Genomic DNA, 13,690 nt, shown 5'->3' with positions numbered 1-13,690 from the left:
CGGCTGCTGCTCTCATGCCGCTACATGACCATTGAAGATGTTATATTTGTTTTGGATAATTTCGTGAATTTGTTAAAACATGTTTCAAAACTAATTTTAAGCTGGGCTTGCCAATAGTAATAAAACACCAATTATTGACACAAAAAAGCTTTTTATAAAGTTGACATTTATTCACAATGAAATATTATGCAAGTAGGTGCACATCTGGGGTTGTGGGAGTCTCTCTAAGCCATATACATCACATGGAAATCTATCACAAGCAATGCCTTGATAATGTCACGAGAATTTTCAAATACCATTTCCATGTTTTTGCACTTTTACTTTCCATCTATGAGGCAGCCTTCTTTAGATCTCCAGGTAACACACGACCCTTCTTCCTTGCCCTCTGTTTGTGCTTGTCAACCTTGGCTTGTCTGCGTTTCTGAATATTCTTTCGCCTCTTGTCTTGTCTCCTTTGCATCTTTTCCACCACTTGCAGACTCCTCTCCGCCCATTTCTTCTTCTTCTGAGTCTTCATTTTCTCCTTCCTCTTCAGTGATGCTCGCAACATGTCCTCATTGTCTTTAATCTTCATACCCTCAGCTTTGTAGAGAACATTGGTCCACCTCATCTTCTCTTCCTCTTTTTTCGCTTTAGCCTCATCAGTTTCTCTAAGCTTCTCTAGGTGAGCTTTTCTTGCCTCAACACGTGTTAAAAGCTGCTTGTAGTTTTTCCCGGTCAGCGGAGTCAGAGTTCCTTTCACTTTTCTTTTCTTTTTCTTCTCCATTAGCTTTGTTTCTTTGTCCACATAGTCTTCCCCCACCTCCACCTTGTTGAAAACTATGCAGCTCTGCTCCTTTTTGGAAGGTTTGGTTGGGGCAGAGTCGGCCTTGGGCTCCGGCATTTCAGTTTTCTTGTCCTCCTCTCCTGCCTGCAAAGCTGCACTCTCTGCTAACTTCTTCATCCTGAACTCTTTCTTTTTTCTTTTCCGACGCTCCCTTTCTTGCTTCCGTTTTTCCCGTTTTTTCTTTACCTCTTCTGAGGTTGGATCCTTAGGGGTACCCTGAAAAATAATCAGACATAAAATTCATATCATACATATTTATTATTTCCTAAAGTCCATTTATAAAAGTTTGTAAACCTTTTTAATTCATAATTTGCAGTATATTTTTCACTACAACTCGCTATTTTTGTGCTACTTGCTTGTAAAATGAGATACATCAAACTCGTGGCGTGCCACATTTTCAGTCTTTCAGTAAACTGAAGCATGTACCTGTCCACGAGACTCTTCAATCTTCTGATGAAGCCTCTGGCGAAGAATATCTACAGCATTATATTCCTGTGATGATCCACCTAACAGGGATGAATCAGATAAAGTGCATTAACATTTAGCACAAATATAGAATTCTGGATGAATGTATATTCTCTCTTTACAAACTGCTTTTTACCCTCAGGTTTCTTTTGTGTTTCGGAGGTTCCATTCTGAAGTGGTTTTCTCTGTGTTGGAGGTGCTGCAGGTGCAGTCTTTACAACTGGTTTCTTCTGATTTGCATTTATTTTATCTCCTTTTGTTGGCTTTTGCTTGTTCTTCTTTTTCTTCGGAGGAGCACCATCATTTGTCTGTTTGCCTCGGAATGGAACTAAAAAGGGAATTCATATAATTGTTATGTTTTTTTTCCTGTGTTTCCATATTAAATAAAAAATACAATCTTTACCATAGGGTCTTTTCTTTGGCTCCTGATTTTGGGATACACATACTTTACGTGTCAACTTCTCCAAGTAATCGTACTTCGCAGCGAGACTGGCCATATTTTCTATTAAAAACAAATGCATAGAGAAGATACACATGAGTAACGCAGCACAAAAAAAAAGCTATGAACAATATGTTAGAAAGAAACACGAACAAGATATTAACTTTATATCTGTTAAATCGCTAATCACAATCATAAATAACATTTGAACAAATATGTTTTAGTATTCATTTGACCCGTGAAGAATTTTTACCTCAGCCTCAAAAGTTTCACCGCCCCACTCCACTGATCAGTTGAAGAATAACGACTATGGAAATCTATAAACCATCATTCTACTCCAAAACACTTAAAATATAGATTAAAAAGTCTAAATAATGGTGTTAGATACGCAATATATGAAGAAACATTCTCCACGTGTGTGTCAAGTTGCGCTTGCGCAGGAGTAGGGTTCAGCATACCCGGAAATAGTAACAGTGAAAACATTCCCCTGAAAGCACAAGGCATGTTATGTAGTCGACCTGACAGCCACTGTTTGTGACTGAATTTTCAGCAACTATGAGCAGTTTAAGATTTATGCTAAACACATGTAGGGTCATTCGAGGAAGCGTGAGTTAATTTTATTTTTGCACGTGTGTGATAATAAATTAAATGCTTATGTTTGACGTGAAAACTTCTGCTCTTCATGCGATTGTTTCGAAAGTTTTAAAAATAACGTTTATTTATTATAGACATATTTATTATTTTGTTTTACCAGCTTAACTGTAAATAATTACTTTCTCAGACTTTGATATCGCCCCGAAGGTCTCTGTTCGTTACACGACCGGGTTTAACTAAACGTGAGAATGGTAAGACTGATATTTGCTATATTCTTGCTTGCAGAATTACAGAACAGAAAGGTTTATGTCTGCAGGACAGATGGACATGACGTTTCCACGTCTCTATGTACAGGATGTAATAGCACTTGTTGTTTTTCATAGGTAAACTAGCCTGGTTTAGTCGACAGTCAAGTTCAACTGCTGCTGCTCAAGCAGAGAAAGACGACACCTTTCTGAAGTGGTTTCTGTTGTTGATACCTGCCACTACCTTTTGTCTGGGAACGTGGCAGGTACAGGCACCAGCAAGGTGTTTATTTAATTGAAACCATAACATAAACAACAACCTTTTTTAAAAAAAAACCTTCCTTTGGGCTTCATAGTTGAAACGCAGAAAGTGGAAGTTGGAGCTGATCCATGAACTTAAGAGCCTAACAACCTCAGAGCCCATCGCACTTCCTTCCGAGTAAGTCATCAGTGTCATACCCTATAATGTTGATACAATATTATGATGTGTTATATTGTTAAAACAAGGTAATGTCATCTGTGTGTGAGGCAGTCCCATGGAAATGAAGGGGCTAGAGTACAGGCGAGTGAAGGTGCATGGACGTTTTGATCACTCTAAGGAGCTGTACGTCTTGCCCCGCTCACCGGTTGATCCTGAGAGAGAGGCCCGGGAGGCAGGCAGGATTTCCTCCAGTGGACAGAGTGGAGCTAATGTTATTACACCATTCTACTGTACTGATCTTGGGTACAAGCAAACACACAACTTGATGTCTTTTTAATCCCATATGTTTACTGTGTTCTTATGACATTTTGCATTTGTTTTGTTTGTATTTTATCACAAAGGATCACTATCTTAGTGAACAGAGGTTATGTCCCAAAAAATAAGATCAAACCAGAAACCAGGATGAAGGGACAGGTAATATTGTCTTTTATAGTCAACTACTACAGACATCCCAAGAATTCCTAAAAGAGATTGTTCACCCACAAATAAAAGTTCTGTTATCATTATCAGTTTGTGTTTTTGTTACCCTTACAACTGTTAAATCAGCTTTATTTGGAGGGGTTATTTCTTCCTAAAAGGTTACTGAGGAGGTGGACCTTGTTGGCATAGTGCGTTTAACTGAGCAGAGAAAACCATTTGTCCCTCAAAATAATATGGAGGCAAATAGGTGGCACTATCGTGACCTGGAGGCCATGGCAAAGGCCACTGGTGCTGAGGAGATCCTCATTGATGCTGTACTTGGTAATAGTTACTCATACTGATTTTGTGTTTAGTACATTGTTTTCCCAGTAACTAATTTTAGTTTTGTTCAGAGAGCACAATACCTGGTGGTCCAATAGGAGGACAGACAAGAGTGACCTTGAGAAATGAACACATGCAATATGTAATCACATGGTAATTACATTAATCACAATTCACTTTTTCTTGCCTTTAAATGAGTTTATATTTACAGTTCACTTAAAATAGCTTTTTCTTCCTAGGTATGGTCTGTGTGCTGCGACCTCCTACATGTGGTATGCAAAGTTTATCAAGCGTATTGCTTTATAAGTTTTTTTTAGCACTGTGTCCTTATTTATGCAGTATAAAATACTGTTCAACACCACCTTGTTTATAAAGACTTGGATTAATGAAACTGTTGTGTAATAAAGATATGAATACTTGTCACCATAAGCAGAGCTTTTTTTGCATTATTTATATATGCACCCATTTTCATCAATCTGATTGCAGATTACAGAAGTACTGATATACAGTACATAAACACCACAGTCTGATTTTAATGTTTCCGTGTGGTGTATATGTTCTTAAACTTAAAGCACACCCAATTTGAGCTCACACTTCAGCTCTGAAAGACGTGGAATACAAAATTTGAATGACATTTTTTTGCTTTGGTATAAAAACATGAGCCCTGCAGAATTTGAACTGCATGCCCTCATTCACCTAATAACACATAGCTATTGTCTTGTGTGGTTACACTCTTGTAGCAAGTATTATGTGAATTTCACGATTTAAGTTGCAAAATTTGCATTTCTAAATTTGTCCTGTTGATCTGATTTCATGTCTACGCCAACCCTTCCAATCAGACTTGCATAACAGATTTGGCCACACGTAACCTAATGAAACTAACAACACATTGAAAGTGTATAAAACCTTCTAAAACTGCCTTTGAATATTTGATATCAGAAAAGTTGAGTGTCTGAACAACTAAGCTGATAGCAGATCCACTTCAATCCAATCTATAAATTACACATGCAAATAGGCAATTACACTTGGATAGTTGCAATAGTAGTATTGCATAGTATTGAAATATACAATATAATACAAGACCACTTGGAAAAAAGCCAACTACAGAAAGTTTGTGTGGATATTTTTATTCAAACAAGACTGTAGGAACTTAACCCAATTTAGTAGCCAACTCCTTGGCTTTTGCTTTCTCGAGTTTAGCAATGCGAGCAGTAGACTTGGGACCCAGGATGTTACCTCCCCAGTGACGACGGATCTGAGGGAAGAGTTTAATCAAATAGGGTTACATTTGGCAAGTAAACAATTAACCCAGCTTTATTTACACAATACCAAATAAATTGAATTACTTAAATATAAACTACAGCCCTAGCCATGCATTCAGTATAGATGTTACTGCACAACTGTGGCTCATAAACTGACCTCCTCGTATCTGTCATTGTAGTTGGTCTTGATGGCCTCCACCAGTTTAGCAAGAGCTGCTTTGTCTTCTCTGAAGACAGGAGAAACACAAATGTTAGCCATAAATGTTAGCCATACAGCCTTAATGGTCACAATTCCCAAATAAATATAACTGCAAATCAGTTTGCTCAGGGTTAAAAAGCTCATTTGAAACCACATGGTTGTTCAGGTGAAGAAATTCAGACATCATAGCTAAAAGATGTGCAGCACAGGAACGTGGTTGATAGAACTGATAGAAAGCGTTACTCACGGGTTGGTCTGTGTGAAGGCAACGGAAGTGCAGGTCTTTCTGTGGACCAGTCTGCCTAGTCTGGCCTTGCCCTTGACAATGCAGTATGGGACCCCCATCTTGCGACACAGAGCAGGCAAGAACACCACCAGCTACAGCAGCACATACAATCACATGCACAATGTCAATTTGACATCTAACTCCAGGACCAGATCTGAACAGTCCACAAGAACACAACTGCCTTTAAAATAGTATACCATTTGTTTTCAATGGTTGTTGCTCAGGGTTAAAAAGCTCGTGTTTTTGATCTTCAGCATTAATTCAGGTGAAGAAATTCAAAGCATCATTGCAGACAACCACATGATTTTTATAAGTGTGATACCTATTGCAAACATCCATATGGAGTAGGAATTATTTAGACCAACTCACCTCAATGGGATCCACATCATGGGCAATAACAACCAGCTGTGCCTTCTTGCTCTCCACAAGTGTTGTCACTGTGTTGACACCTGACAAAGAGAATAGGTTAAACTACAAACATACCACAGTCTACGAACAAAAGCATTGACTTGCTAAGAATGGTGCATTTACACAAATTTAGAAAACCATTTAAGAGGGTAAGAACTATGAAAAGAACCACAGTATTGAAAAAAAATAACCTGCACGGAGGACTGGTGGCCTCTTGGTTGGGGTGTCTCCCTTTCCAGCAGCCTTCTGTTCAGCACGAGCCAGCAGTCGTAGTTTCTTCTCCTGCTTGCTCTCGGGCCTGTACTTGTGAGCCAGCTTTAAGAGCTGGGTAGCTGAAGAAAAAAACAATTCATATACAAATCAAAAATGAACAATGTTACAAATATGGCCTTGGTGTTCTCAAACGAGCAACAAGTGCATCAGTGATCTTGGTGGGAAATGTCAGCATGACTAATAAGATAGCAAATATTCTTGACATCATCTGCACTAAAATTGAACAGGATCATGTAGCACCAACAGCCAATGTTAAACTATTCTTGCCACATACCAGTCTGACGGTCCAGAGCCTGAGAGAATTGGTGAATTGCAGGGGGAACCTTCAGACGCTTGTAGAGGATGGCCCGCTGGCGCTGCAGACGAACATAGCGAGGCCATTTCACAAATCGGGTCAGATCCCTCCTTGGCTGGATGTCCTGACCTAAAGGAGACAAATACAGTTCATGCCTTTCATCAGTAATGAATTGCATTATAGAAATCTCACCAAATGGTTTCCAAAAAGTGCATCAGCGATCTTGGTGAAAGATTGTCTACATTGTTGTTAAGTTAGCAAATATTCGTAACATCATCTGCACACATCCTACATGCCTAAAATAACCACTTGAATAGTCAATTTTCTACTCACCAATGCCAAAGTTCTTGGGCCTTTTCTCAAAAAGGGGGTTCGCAACTTTCTTGGCCTCATGTTTCTTGGCCACCGAAGGGGCTGGTGCCACCTTCTTCCCCTTAGCCTTTTTTCCTTTAGGCTGTGGAGAGATACACAATACGACTTCATACCATGAGTCTATAATGCACACACAAGTTCAAAACAGTACCAGCAGCTCTTGCTCAGGATTTAAAAGATTTGTTCTACACAAAAGTTTCAGGTGAAGAAATTCAAAACATCACCGCAAGAGCCAAAACAAATGATCAAGATACAGCGTTTGCTGGGCATGCGCCGTAGCAACTTATCCAAATTGGCATCTCACACACATGCATGGCTCACATCACTTTATTTACAATAAACACGTTTAAGGCATTAGCATATTTAAAGCAACAACAAAAAAACTGTTGTTCATGTGCACAATATAGCAGTAAATGCCACAAAGACAGATGTGGTCAACGTCTGGCCTAACGAACAACACCGTTAACAAGTTAGCATTCGCATTTACTGCCCATGGTACAGCTTACGTTACAACAAAAAAACAAACACGTATAAATGTTGAGAAGTATCCGCTAACACGTACTTATAAATCCAACCGAGTTTTATGTCCAACTATGCCCCGTAACGTTGCGGCATTTGTGACAGTAAGCCGACACTACATGGATGAAAGAATCTCCTAATTCTTGAACAAAATATTTTTTAAATGATCATAATTTTCGTTCAAATGACAGGCGCAGACACTTAATTTTGCATAGTCGATGTTTTCTAAAGTCTAAGCAACAATACTGAAAGGATGCTCGAGGATTTTAAAAGTGTGTAGGCTTCCCAGTCAAAACCATCGCACACTCACCATGTTGGATCAGACAGAAAGGAAGAAGAAAGGGATTGTGGGTAATTTAACCACGGGGACACTTCAGTGTGACGCCATCTGTACGCGACGGATAACGAAAGCGGGATGCCCGTGTTTTTTGAAGAGTAGAAGATGCTATGTACAGTTGTGAGTAGTAATTCATATTTTATATACTTTGTTAAGTTGCAATAAATACATTTCGTGGATATTCGGTCGCTACGCTAACATGAACAAAAGCTGGTGGCCATTATAACGTTAGATTGTTGACGAAGATCGTGGAAGGATAATTGTTTACTGTTCATAATGCATATGTAACCATATGCATATGTAACCATATGCATTTGTATACATTTTCTATATAATTCAAGTAATAATGCATCGTTTCTATACTTTTAGCACTGAGTCAAGTGTGATTGAAAAGTACTGAGATGGCCACACAAAGAGTCCTGCCGCAAAGCAAGGAGACCCTTCTGCAGAACTACAACAAGAGACTGAAAGATGACATCAGATCAATTCTCGACAATTTTACGGAAATAATCAAAACTGCAAAGGTAGTATGTATTTTTCAATGTGATGTCCATAATGATAGCAAATAAAATGCTGAATAATTCTTTTTGTTGTTTCTAACCTGTTTAGGTGGAAGATGAGACCCAGGTCTCCAGGGCAACACAAGCTGAGCAGGACCACTATGAAATGCATGTGCGAGCTGCAAACATTGTAAGATGGACCGTGCCACATAAGACTTTCTCAAAATAGCAGTATGTTTAAATAGTAAAAAAATCTAACAATAAACATCCTTTTAACGTGTTTCTGCATTAGGTACGTGCTGGAGAGTCTCTTATGAAGCTTGTCTCAGACCTGAAGCAGTTTCTCATCCTGAATGACTTCCCGTCTGTCAATGATGCAATAAGTCACCGCAACCAGCAGCTCCGTGCGCTGCAGGAAGAGTGCGACAAGAAGCTTATCTCTCTGCGTGATGAGATCGCCATTGACCTGTATGAGCTCGAGGAAGAGTATTACTCCTCCAGGTACAAATAGATCAGTGATCCCACAAACGTGTGTAGTCACCTCGGCCTACCCTTGCTTGCACAATGATACATATGTCACAAGATCGTAAGAACATACACACAGGGTAAATTATGAAGCCATTAATGTGTACGCGTATTTTAAGAATTTATTGAAAATGTTTTTAGGATCCATCCAGTCATTTTACTAAAAGATCATATTCAGTCAACATGTCTATACTATAGTGCCTTGTTCATGCACATAAGCCTAACTAAACAAAGAGTATATATTATCTGTCATATACAATTCATTTATGTAAGACACACATTGCGTCCCTGGATTTTATTTGACTTGTCATGTTCATGACAACAAGGCAGACATGTAATATGTATCTTGTGGCAAAAAAGTCAAGATGATACATATTGCAGTTGCACCAAAGAAAACATTATTATCACATTTACGACGGTTGATTTTGCACAAGAAACAATTTTTCCCAAGTGCCTTACTGATTTACTGTGATCTTGCAATCAGGACTTGCATTTACTCTGTAGTAGTGTTGTGGCTAGGTGTTTTTTTAGCTGTTTTGGAGATTAGTTCAAAATTTGTCTGGAGCAGTATTCCCATTCTGAGATATCGGATTAAAATATGTTGTCTTTAAAGCACACAAATGTAACAGATAATCGTCATATTGGATTCATTTACTAATTGATAAGTTGCAATATTCAAAGCACTTTAGAATTGGTTAAAAAGCAAAAAAGCATATGGAGTATTAAATATTAGACTACTGAGAGCCAGTTGTTTTTTTAAATCAAGGGCAGAATCAAACTGTTTTCACATTCAAATGAATGTCAAGATTTTTGTTTGTCTTTGTTAAACTAATTGTAGTTTGTCTAAACTGGCAAAATATCTGGTACATGTGTCAAGTTTTTTCCTCTCTCGGTGGTTTAAAGTACACTACACTGTTTTTTGTGGTGACTTATTAAAATATCTTAAAACATCTTGGTCACATTAGTGTTTGTTTAAACTGTATCAGAGTATTTGTAAGGTTTTGTCCTAAACAGACCATCTGGTCATTTCAAATTTCTTAAATAAACCTGAGAGAAAAGAGCACTTTTAGTCTCCATTTTTATTTGGTCATCTACAAAACATTTTCTGCCTCAGTTTCCCGAGTGCGTTATTTAAATTCTCTGCTGCTTGCAGCTTTTTGCCTTTATTTACCAAGCATTTCTATTAGACTTAACACACACCTTTTCAATGCACAGAGAAACAGCAAGCAGAGTAATTTAATGTCGTAAAAAACTAACAGATCATTATGTAGCAATCCTGAGAAATGTTTTCTACAGCTTCCTTTCCCTGTTCGCGCTTCCTTTTTCAGCACCTTCTTATATACCATGAGCTTGTTTGTGTATATCTTTTATTACTGATTGACTGTTTAACGTTACTCTTATATTTCCAAATGCTTTAATGAATGTGTTTTAAGGCAGAAGTGGACAAAAGAAATGTTAGTTCATGTGAATGTGCGTAACATCTGTGTATAACGTTTCTAGCTGTGGACAGTGGGATGGTGTTGAGTTGCCACTTTGTGAAGCCTTTCATCGGCAGGACAGTTGGGGGTCCTCCTCAACAACCTCTGACCCCTTACGTGCCAACACAGAGAATTCAGACCGCTTGGGTACCCAGGAGTCCATGCAACGTCATCTCAACGGCCATGGCAGCAGCACTAGCGAGCAGTCATAGGAGACCAGCAGTTTCTTTAATGGACCAATTCGATGACACAGCTAAGCAACTGATAAGACCCATATTAAACTTCCAGCTGCATATGGCAAAAATTCAATGTGTTAAGTGCTAAAGTAGTGTCATGAATAAATCAAAAGACATTTCTTTCAATATTTCAGAAGAGACATTGGTATTATGAAGTGGTGGTCTTTTTCTTGTTATTAGCATAGTTGATTTATTCCGATTAATGCCACTGATTTGAGTCATGTTACAGATATAGTATACTGAGCCAGCTTCTCATTTTCAGCATCGCACTGCAAAAAAAGACTGACTGTAATGCATTACACTGTTATAAGCTTATAGGATTGAACATGTTGACATTTCATAGTTAAATATACTAAAACAATTATGCCGTTACAATGCATTTCACTGTGTGTACATTGTACTGCTTTGAATTGTTTGTAAACTGTGTATAATGTTTTCTGTCATTTTTTTTACTGAAGTGCAACCTTTAGACTACCTTACCAATTTGTTACAAAGACATCAAAGTCAAAACATTGAAGGCATGGTAATGCATTTTGTTGATGTAATAGTAACTGAATTCGTAATATTCCTTTTGTTATTTCATTAGCAATTTGTTTTTTTGCTGTACAATAAAAATAACTTGGTAAAGCTGAAGTTTCTTTAATATGCAGTGATAAGCCACATTTCTGTCGAAAACTAAAATATAATTAAAGTGTACAATGTATGATTATAGAACTGATCACAAACTTTTAAATGGTTATTTCACTGGGATAAAAACACTTGACCATTATATGACCATAATATAGGACCATTGTTTTGAAAGAAAGTTTTATTGCAAAACCTTACTTGTTTGTAAGCTGCAGACAATTTTTAATACAGTAAAAAATATTTACACATTTCTTTCAGGCAATGGAAAAAAGTCTCATATTAACTGACTGTTTTCACTAAAAGGTGGAATGTTAGTAACGGCGGTTCATCTTTTTGAATTTCTCATAGTGGTAGTCATCTGTTGCCTTCTCATTATTTGGTCTCTTGCGATAATTGGGCGGTGATGCTAGGGAATAAAAAGATAAACATTTTTAAAAATGAATAAAAACATGCATTAAAGTTCAGTGTTAGTTTAAATGTTGAAAGCTGAGTTAGCCATTGAACCTGTTTTTATTTTGGTCTTACCCTCAGGTAGCGGCTTCTCAGTGTCTCCTACACGCAGAGGCCTGGCTTTAGGCTCTTCTTTGTGGCGTCTCTGGGGTGCATTTACATCCTCGTGATAGACTGAGAAGTAAAAAAAAATGTGCCTTTGAGCTTCAAAATATTAAGTGCAGGATATTGCCTTCTGATTTAGATGAACACTTACAGCGATTGTGCTGGACGTAATTCACAGCGATGTTAGTGGGAACAAAGGAGGTCCCGTTGTCTTTCTTCTTATTCCTTTGCTCAGCAAGCAGCTTTGCTTTGGCTTCCTCTGTACTGATGATGTTCTTTATCTTTGCACTGGTTGTTAACAATTATACAAGTTTTTGACTGAGGGCATTGATCAACCAAAGAGAAAAATATCTCGTGTTAAAAAGGGAGGAAAAACGTCTTTGAGCCTTTACTTACTCGATCCCCAGATCCACCTCAGGAATTCCACTCAGCATCTGATTAGACAACATCTCTTCTGTCTTTTTAGCAGAATTGACACGAATGCTCTCAGGAAGCTCGTAGAGAAGGTCCTCGGGATTCTTCACTTTTACTTTTTGCTCCTCTGCCTCCACCATGCCTTTCTTTTTCTTTAACTCAGTCTCAATGTACTTCATCCTGAATAAAATCACATGCAGGGAACATAGGGATATAACAAGTGTTCAACATGCGCACACATTTGTGAATGCACACCAGGACACCTACATGTCTGCATCTTCGTCTCGTCTGTTAGTCTCTGCAGAAAAAGAGGTGCCAAGATTCAGGTCATTTTCATCGGCTGTCCTGTAGTTGGGAGAACGTTTAGATAATTATTTTACTTTTAAAGAATTGTATATTTATGTACATATTGTTCTAAACTTCAAACTGAATCGCTACAAAATGAGATGCATTCATGACAAGAGACTCAAATCCCAATGTATACCACATACATGTCTCGGTTTCTGTCCTTAACTTTCTTCATGTCCACAACACCTCCGGTCTTCAGTTTAAATGGGTCATCCTAATACAGAAGATATTACACTATGTAGCACAACTATAAAAGATAGATAACCCCCAATATAGACAAAAAATTTAAAAATAATTCATTCAAAATGATACCTCAAGTTCAGCCTCCAAAGGAAGCTTCTCTCCAACAAGTAAAGTTGCAATGCTAAAAAAGGTAACATAAATGAATATTTTATTCTGGTGAAACATTTTTTTATATGCAACAAAAGTAGCACAGTAGACTAAAACAAGTGGCCAACCTCACTCCATGCTGTCTCATTCGTAGACTTTGAAGCTCCTTGGCTTCATCCAGCTTGGACCTAAGAAAACATATAACGTTAGCATATTGCTTCTGTATTAATCAGACACATTTTTGTAAGAACTTGTAAGGTAACTAAGAATATTGTTTATTTCTAAGCTCATATCTCAAAAATTTAGCCACGAAGATTTCTGGCTTTGTTAAATTGCACACACAGTATACTGTAACGTTTGACAAAAACGTAAACTACTGTTTAAAACGTAATCACACACTTGAATACCACGTACATTTCCACGGAGATAGTAACGTTAGCCTTCAAAATAAGCAATGCACAAAAAAAACAAGAAAAAAAACACCGAGAAAGGTGTATCTACGGCTGTTGTTTCTAAATGGCCAAAATGTAACGTTTTTTATCTTAGCTCTGGAAATTATCAAATATATCTCTTATGTTACGTTACCTGACCACGGCTTTTGTCTCATCGTCTTCCTCGTCGGATGAATCATCTTTCCTCCTCCGAAAATTCTTACCCGGTGGCATAATTTTAAGGCAACTGTAAATACGATGTTCTATATCTCTAGTCAAAGCTACCGCGTCTGTTTTCTTCACACAGTCGGCGGTGCTTGTTTAGTGACGGACCTCTTTCTCCAGCGTTCTCGCAATTTCCGCTGACGTCAGAGTCAGTGCTAAAAGGCCTGATCAGAGATCAGCACTACTTTCCTTTGACTGTTGATTGTCATGCAGCACTGCGCAGTCTGATCCGCATATGACATCAACCTACCGCGAGAACATATTAGAACAGTATAGCTC

At 38.1% G+C, this 13,690-nt stretch overlaps 5 protein-coding genes and 5 non-coding genes across 10 annotated transcripts; 2 read left to right on the top strand and 8 right to left on the bottom strand.

Moving 5' to 3' along the window:
* Nucleotides 1–149: 149 nt before the first annotated feature.
* surf6 (surfeit 6) lies at nucleotides 150–2,183 on the bottom strand. Its single transcript, XM_057354460.1, has 5 exons — nucleotides 1,984–2,183; nucleotides 1,695–1,793; nucleotides 1,428–1,619; nucleotides 1,253–1,332; nucleotides 150–1,042 (listed from the first exon to the last, which is right to left on the bottom strand). Exons 2-5 carry the CDS (start codon nucleotides 1,786–1,788, stop codon nucleotides 329–331), a joined length of 1,080 nt encoding a protein of 359 aa, XP_057210443.1. The 5' UTR covers nucleotides 1,789–1,793; nucleotides 1,984–2,183; the 3' UTR covers nucleotides 150–328.
* Nucleotides 2,184–2,201: 18 nt separating this feature from the next.
* Nucleotides 2,202–4,213, top strand: LOC130566753 (surfeit locus protein 1). The gene is made up of 9 exons (XM_057354469.1): nucleotides 2,202–2,336; nucleotides 2,512–2,575; nucleotides 2,708–2,835; nucleotides 2,926–3,008; nucleotides 3,102–3,293; nucleotides 3,392–3,464; nucleotides 3,629–3,791; nucleotides 3,863–3,944; nucleotides 4,031–4,213. The coding sequence occupies exons 1-9, from the start codon at nucleotides 2,286–2,288 to the stop codon at nucleotides 4,095–4,097; spliced, it is 903 nt and encodes a 300-aa protein (XP_057210452.1). The 5' UTR covers nucleotides 2,202–2,285; the 3' UTR covers nucleotides 4,098–4,213.
* Nucleotides 4,214–4,902: 689 nt separating this feature from the next.
* Nucleotides 4,903–7,794, bottom strand: rpl7a (ribosomal protein L7a). Its single transcript, XM_057321971.1, has 8 exons — nucleotides 7,716–7,794; nucleotides 6,848–6,968; nucleotides 6,494–6,643; nucleotides 6,138–6,278; nucleotides 5,908–5,987; nucleotides 5,500–5,630; nucleotides 5,211–5,280; nucleotides 4,903–5,046 (listed from the first exon to the last, which is right to left on the bottom strand). Exons 1-8 carry the CDS (start codon nucleotides 7,716–7,718, stop codon nucleotides 4,942–4,944), a joined length of 801 nt encoding a protein of 266 aa, XP_057177954.1. The 5' UTR covers nucleotides 7,719–7,794; the 3' UTR covers nucleotides 4,903–4,941.
* Nucleotides 5,373–5,444, bottom strand: LOC130551439 (small nucleolar RNA SNORD36). Its single transcript, XR_008962605.1, has one exon. It is a non-coding gene; the product is annotated as a small nucleolar RNA SNORD36 (small nucleolar RNA).
* Nucleotides 5,754–5,830, bottom strand: LOC130551438 (small nucleolar RNA SNORD36). The gene has a single exon (XR_008962604.1). It is a non-coding gene; the product is annotated as a small nucleolar RNA SNORD36 (small nucleolar RNA).
* Nucleotides 6,362–6,432, bottom strand: LOC130551441 (small nucleolar RNA SNORD24). Its single transcript, XR_008962607.1, has one exon. It is a non-coding gene; the product is annotated as a small nucleolar RNA SNORD24 (small nucleolar RNA).
* LOC130551442 (small nucleolar RNA SNORD24) lies at nucleotides 6,725–6,796 on the bottom strand. Its single transcript, XR_008962608.1, has one exon. It is a non-coding gene; the product is annotated as a small nucleolar RNA SNORD24 (small nucleolar RNA).
* On the bottom strand, nucleotides 7,046–7,115 carry LOC130551440 (small nucleolar RNA SNORD36). The gene has a single exon (XR_008962606.1). It is a non-coding gene; the product is annotated as a small nucleolar RNA SNORD36 (small nucleolar RNA).
* med22 (mediator complex subunit 22) lies at nucleotides 7,743–11,059 on the top strand. Its single transcript, XM_057321983.1, has 5 exons — nucleotides 7,743–7,862; nucleotides 8,112–8,266; nucleotides 8,352–8,432; nucleotides 8,535–8,743; nucleotides 10,268–11,059. The coding sequence occupies exons 2-5, from the start codon at nucleotides 8,144–8,146 to the stop codon at nucleotides 10,455–10,457; spliced, it is 603 nt and encodes a 200-aa protein (XP_057177966.1). The 5' UTR covers nucleotides 7,743–7,862; nucleotides 8,112–8,143; the 3' UTR covers nucleotides 10,458–11,059.
* A 145-nt stretch (nucleotides 11,060–11,204) lies between these two features.
* Nucleotides 11,205–13,530, bottom strand: lg2h9orf78 (linkage group 2 C9orf78 homolog). The gene is made up of 9 exons (XM_057321961.1): nucleotides 13,341–13,530; nucleotides 12,884–12,943; nucleotides 12,738–12,789; nucleotides 12,569–12,639; nucleotides 12,345–12,422; nucleotides 12,060–12,257; nucleotides 11,815–11,951; nucleotides 11,634–11,732; nucleotides 11,205–11,514 (listed from the first exon to the last, which is right to left on the bottom strand). The coding sequence occupies exons 1-9, from the start codon at nucleotides 13,418–13,420 to the stop codon at nucleotides 11,420–11,422; spliced, it is 870 nt and encodes a 289-aa protein (XP_057177944.1). The 5' UTR covers nucleotides 13,421–13,530; the 3' UTR covers nucleotides 11,205–11,419.
* Nucleotides 13,531–13,690: the final 160 nt, after the last annotated feature.

This window comes from Triplophysa rosa, linkage group LG2 (assembly GCF_024868665.1).
Source record: "Triplophysa rosa linkage group LG2, Trosa_1v2, whole genome shotgun sequence".
In the NCBI taxonomy this organism is placed as follows: Eukaryota; Metazoa; Chordata; class Actinopteri; order Cypriniformes; family Nemacheilidae; genus Triplophysa; species Triplophysa rosa.
This window is presented reverse-complemented; position numbering and strand designations above follow the sequence as displayed.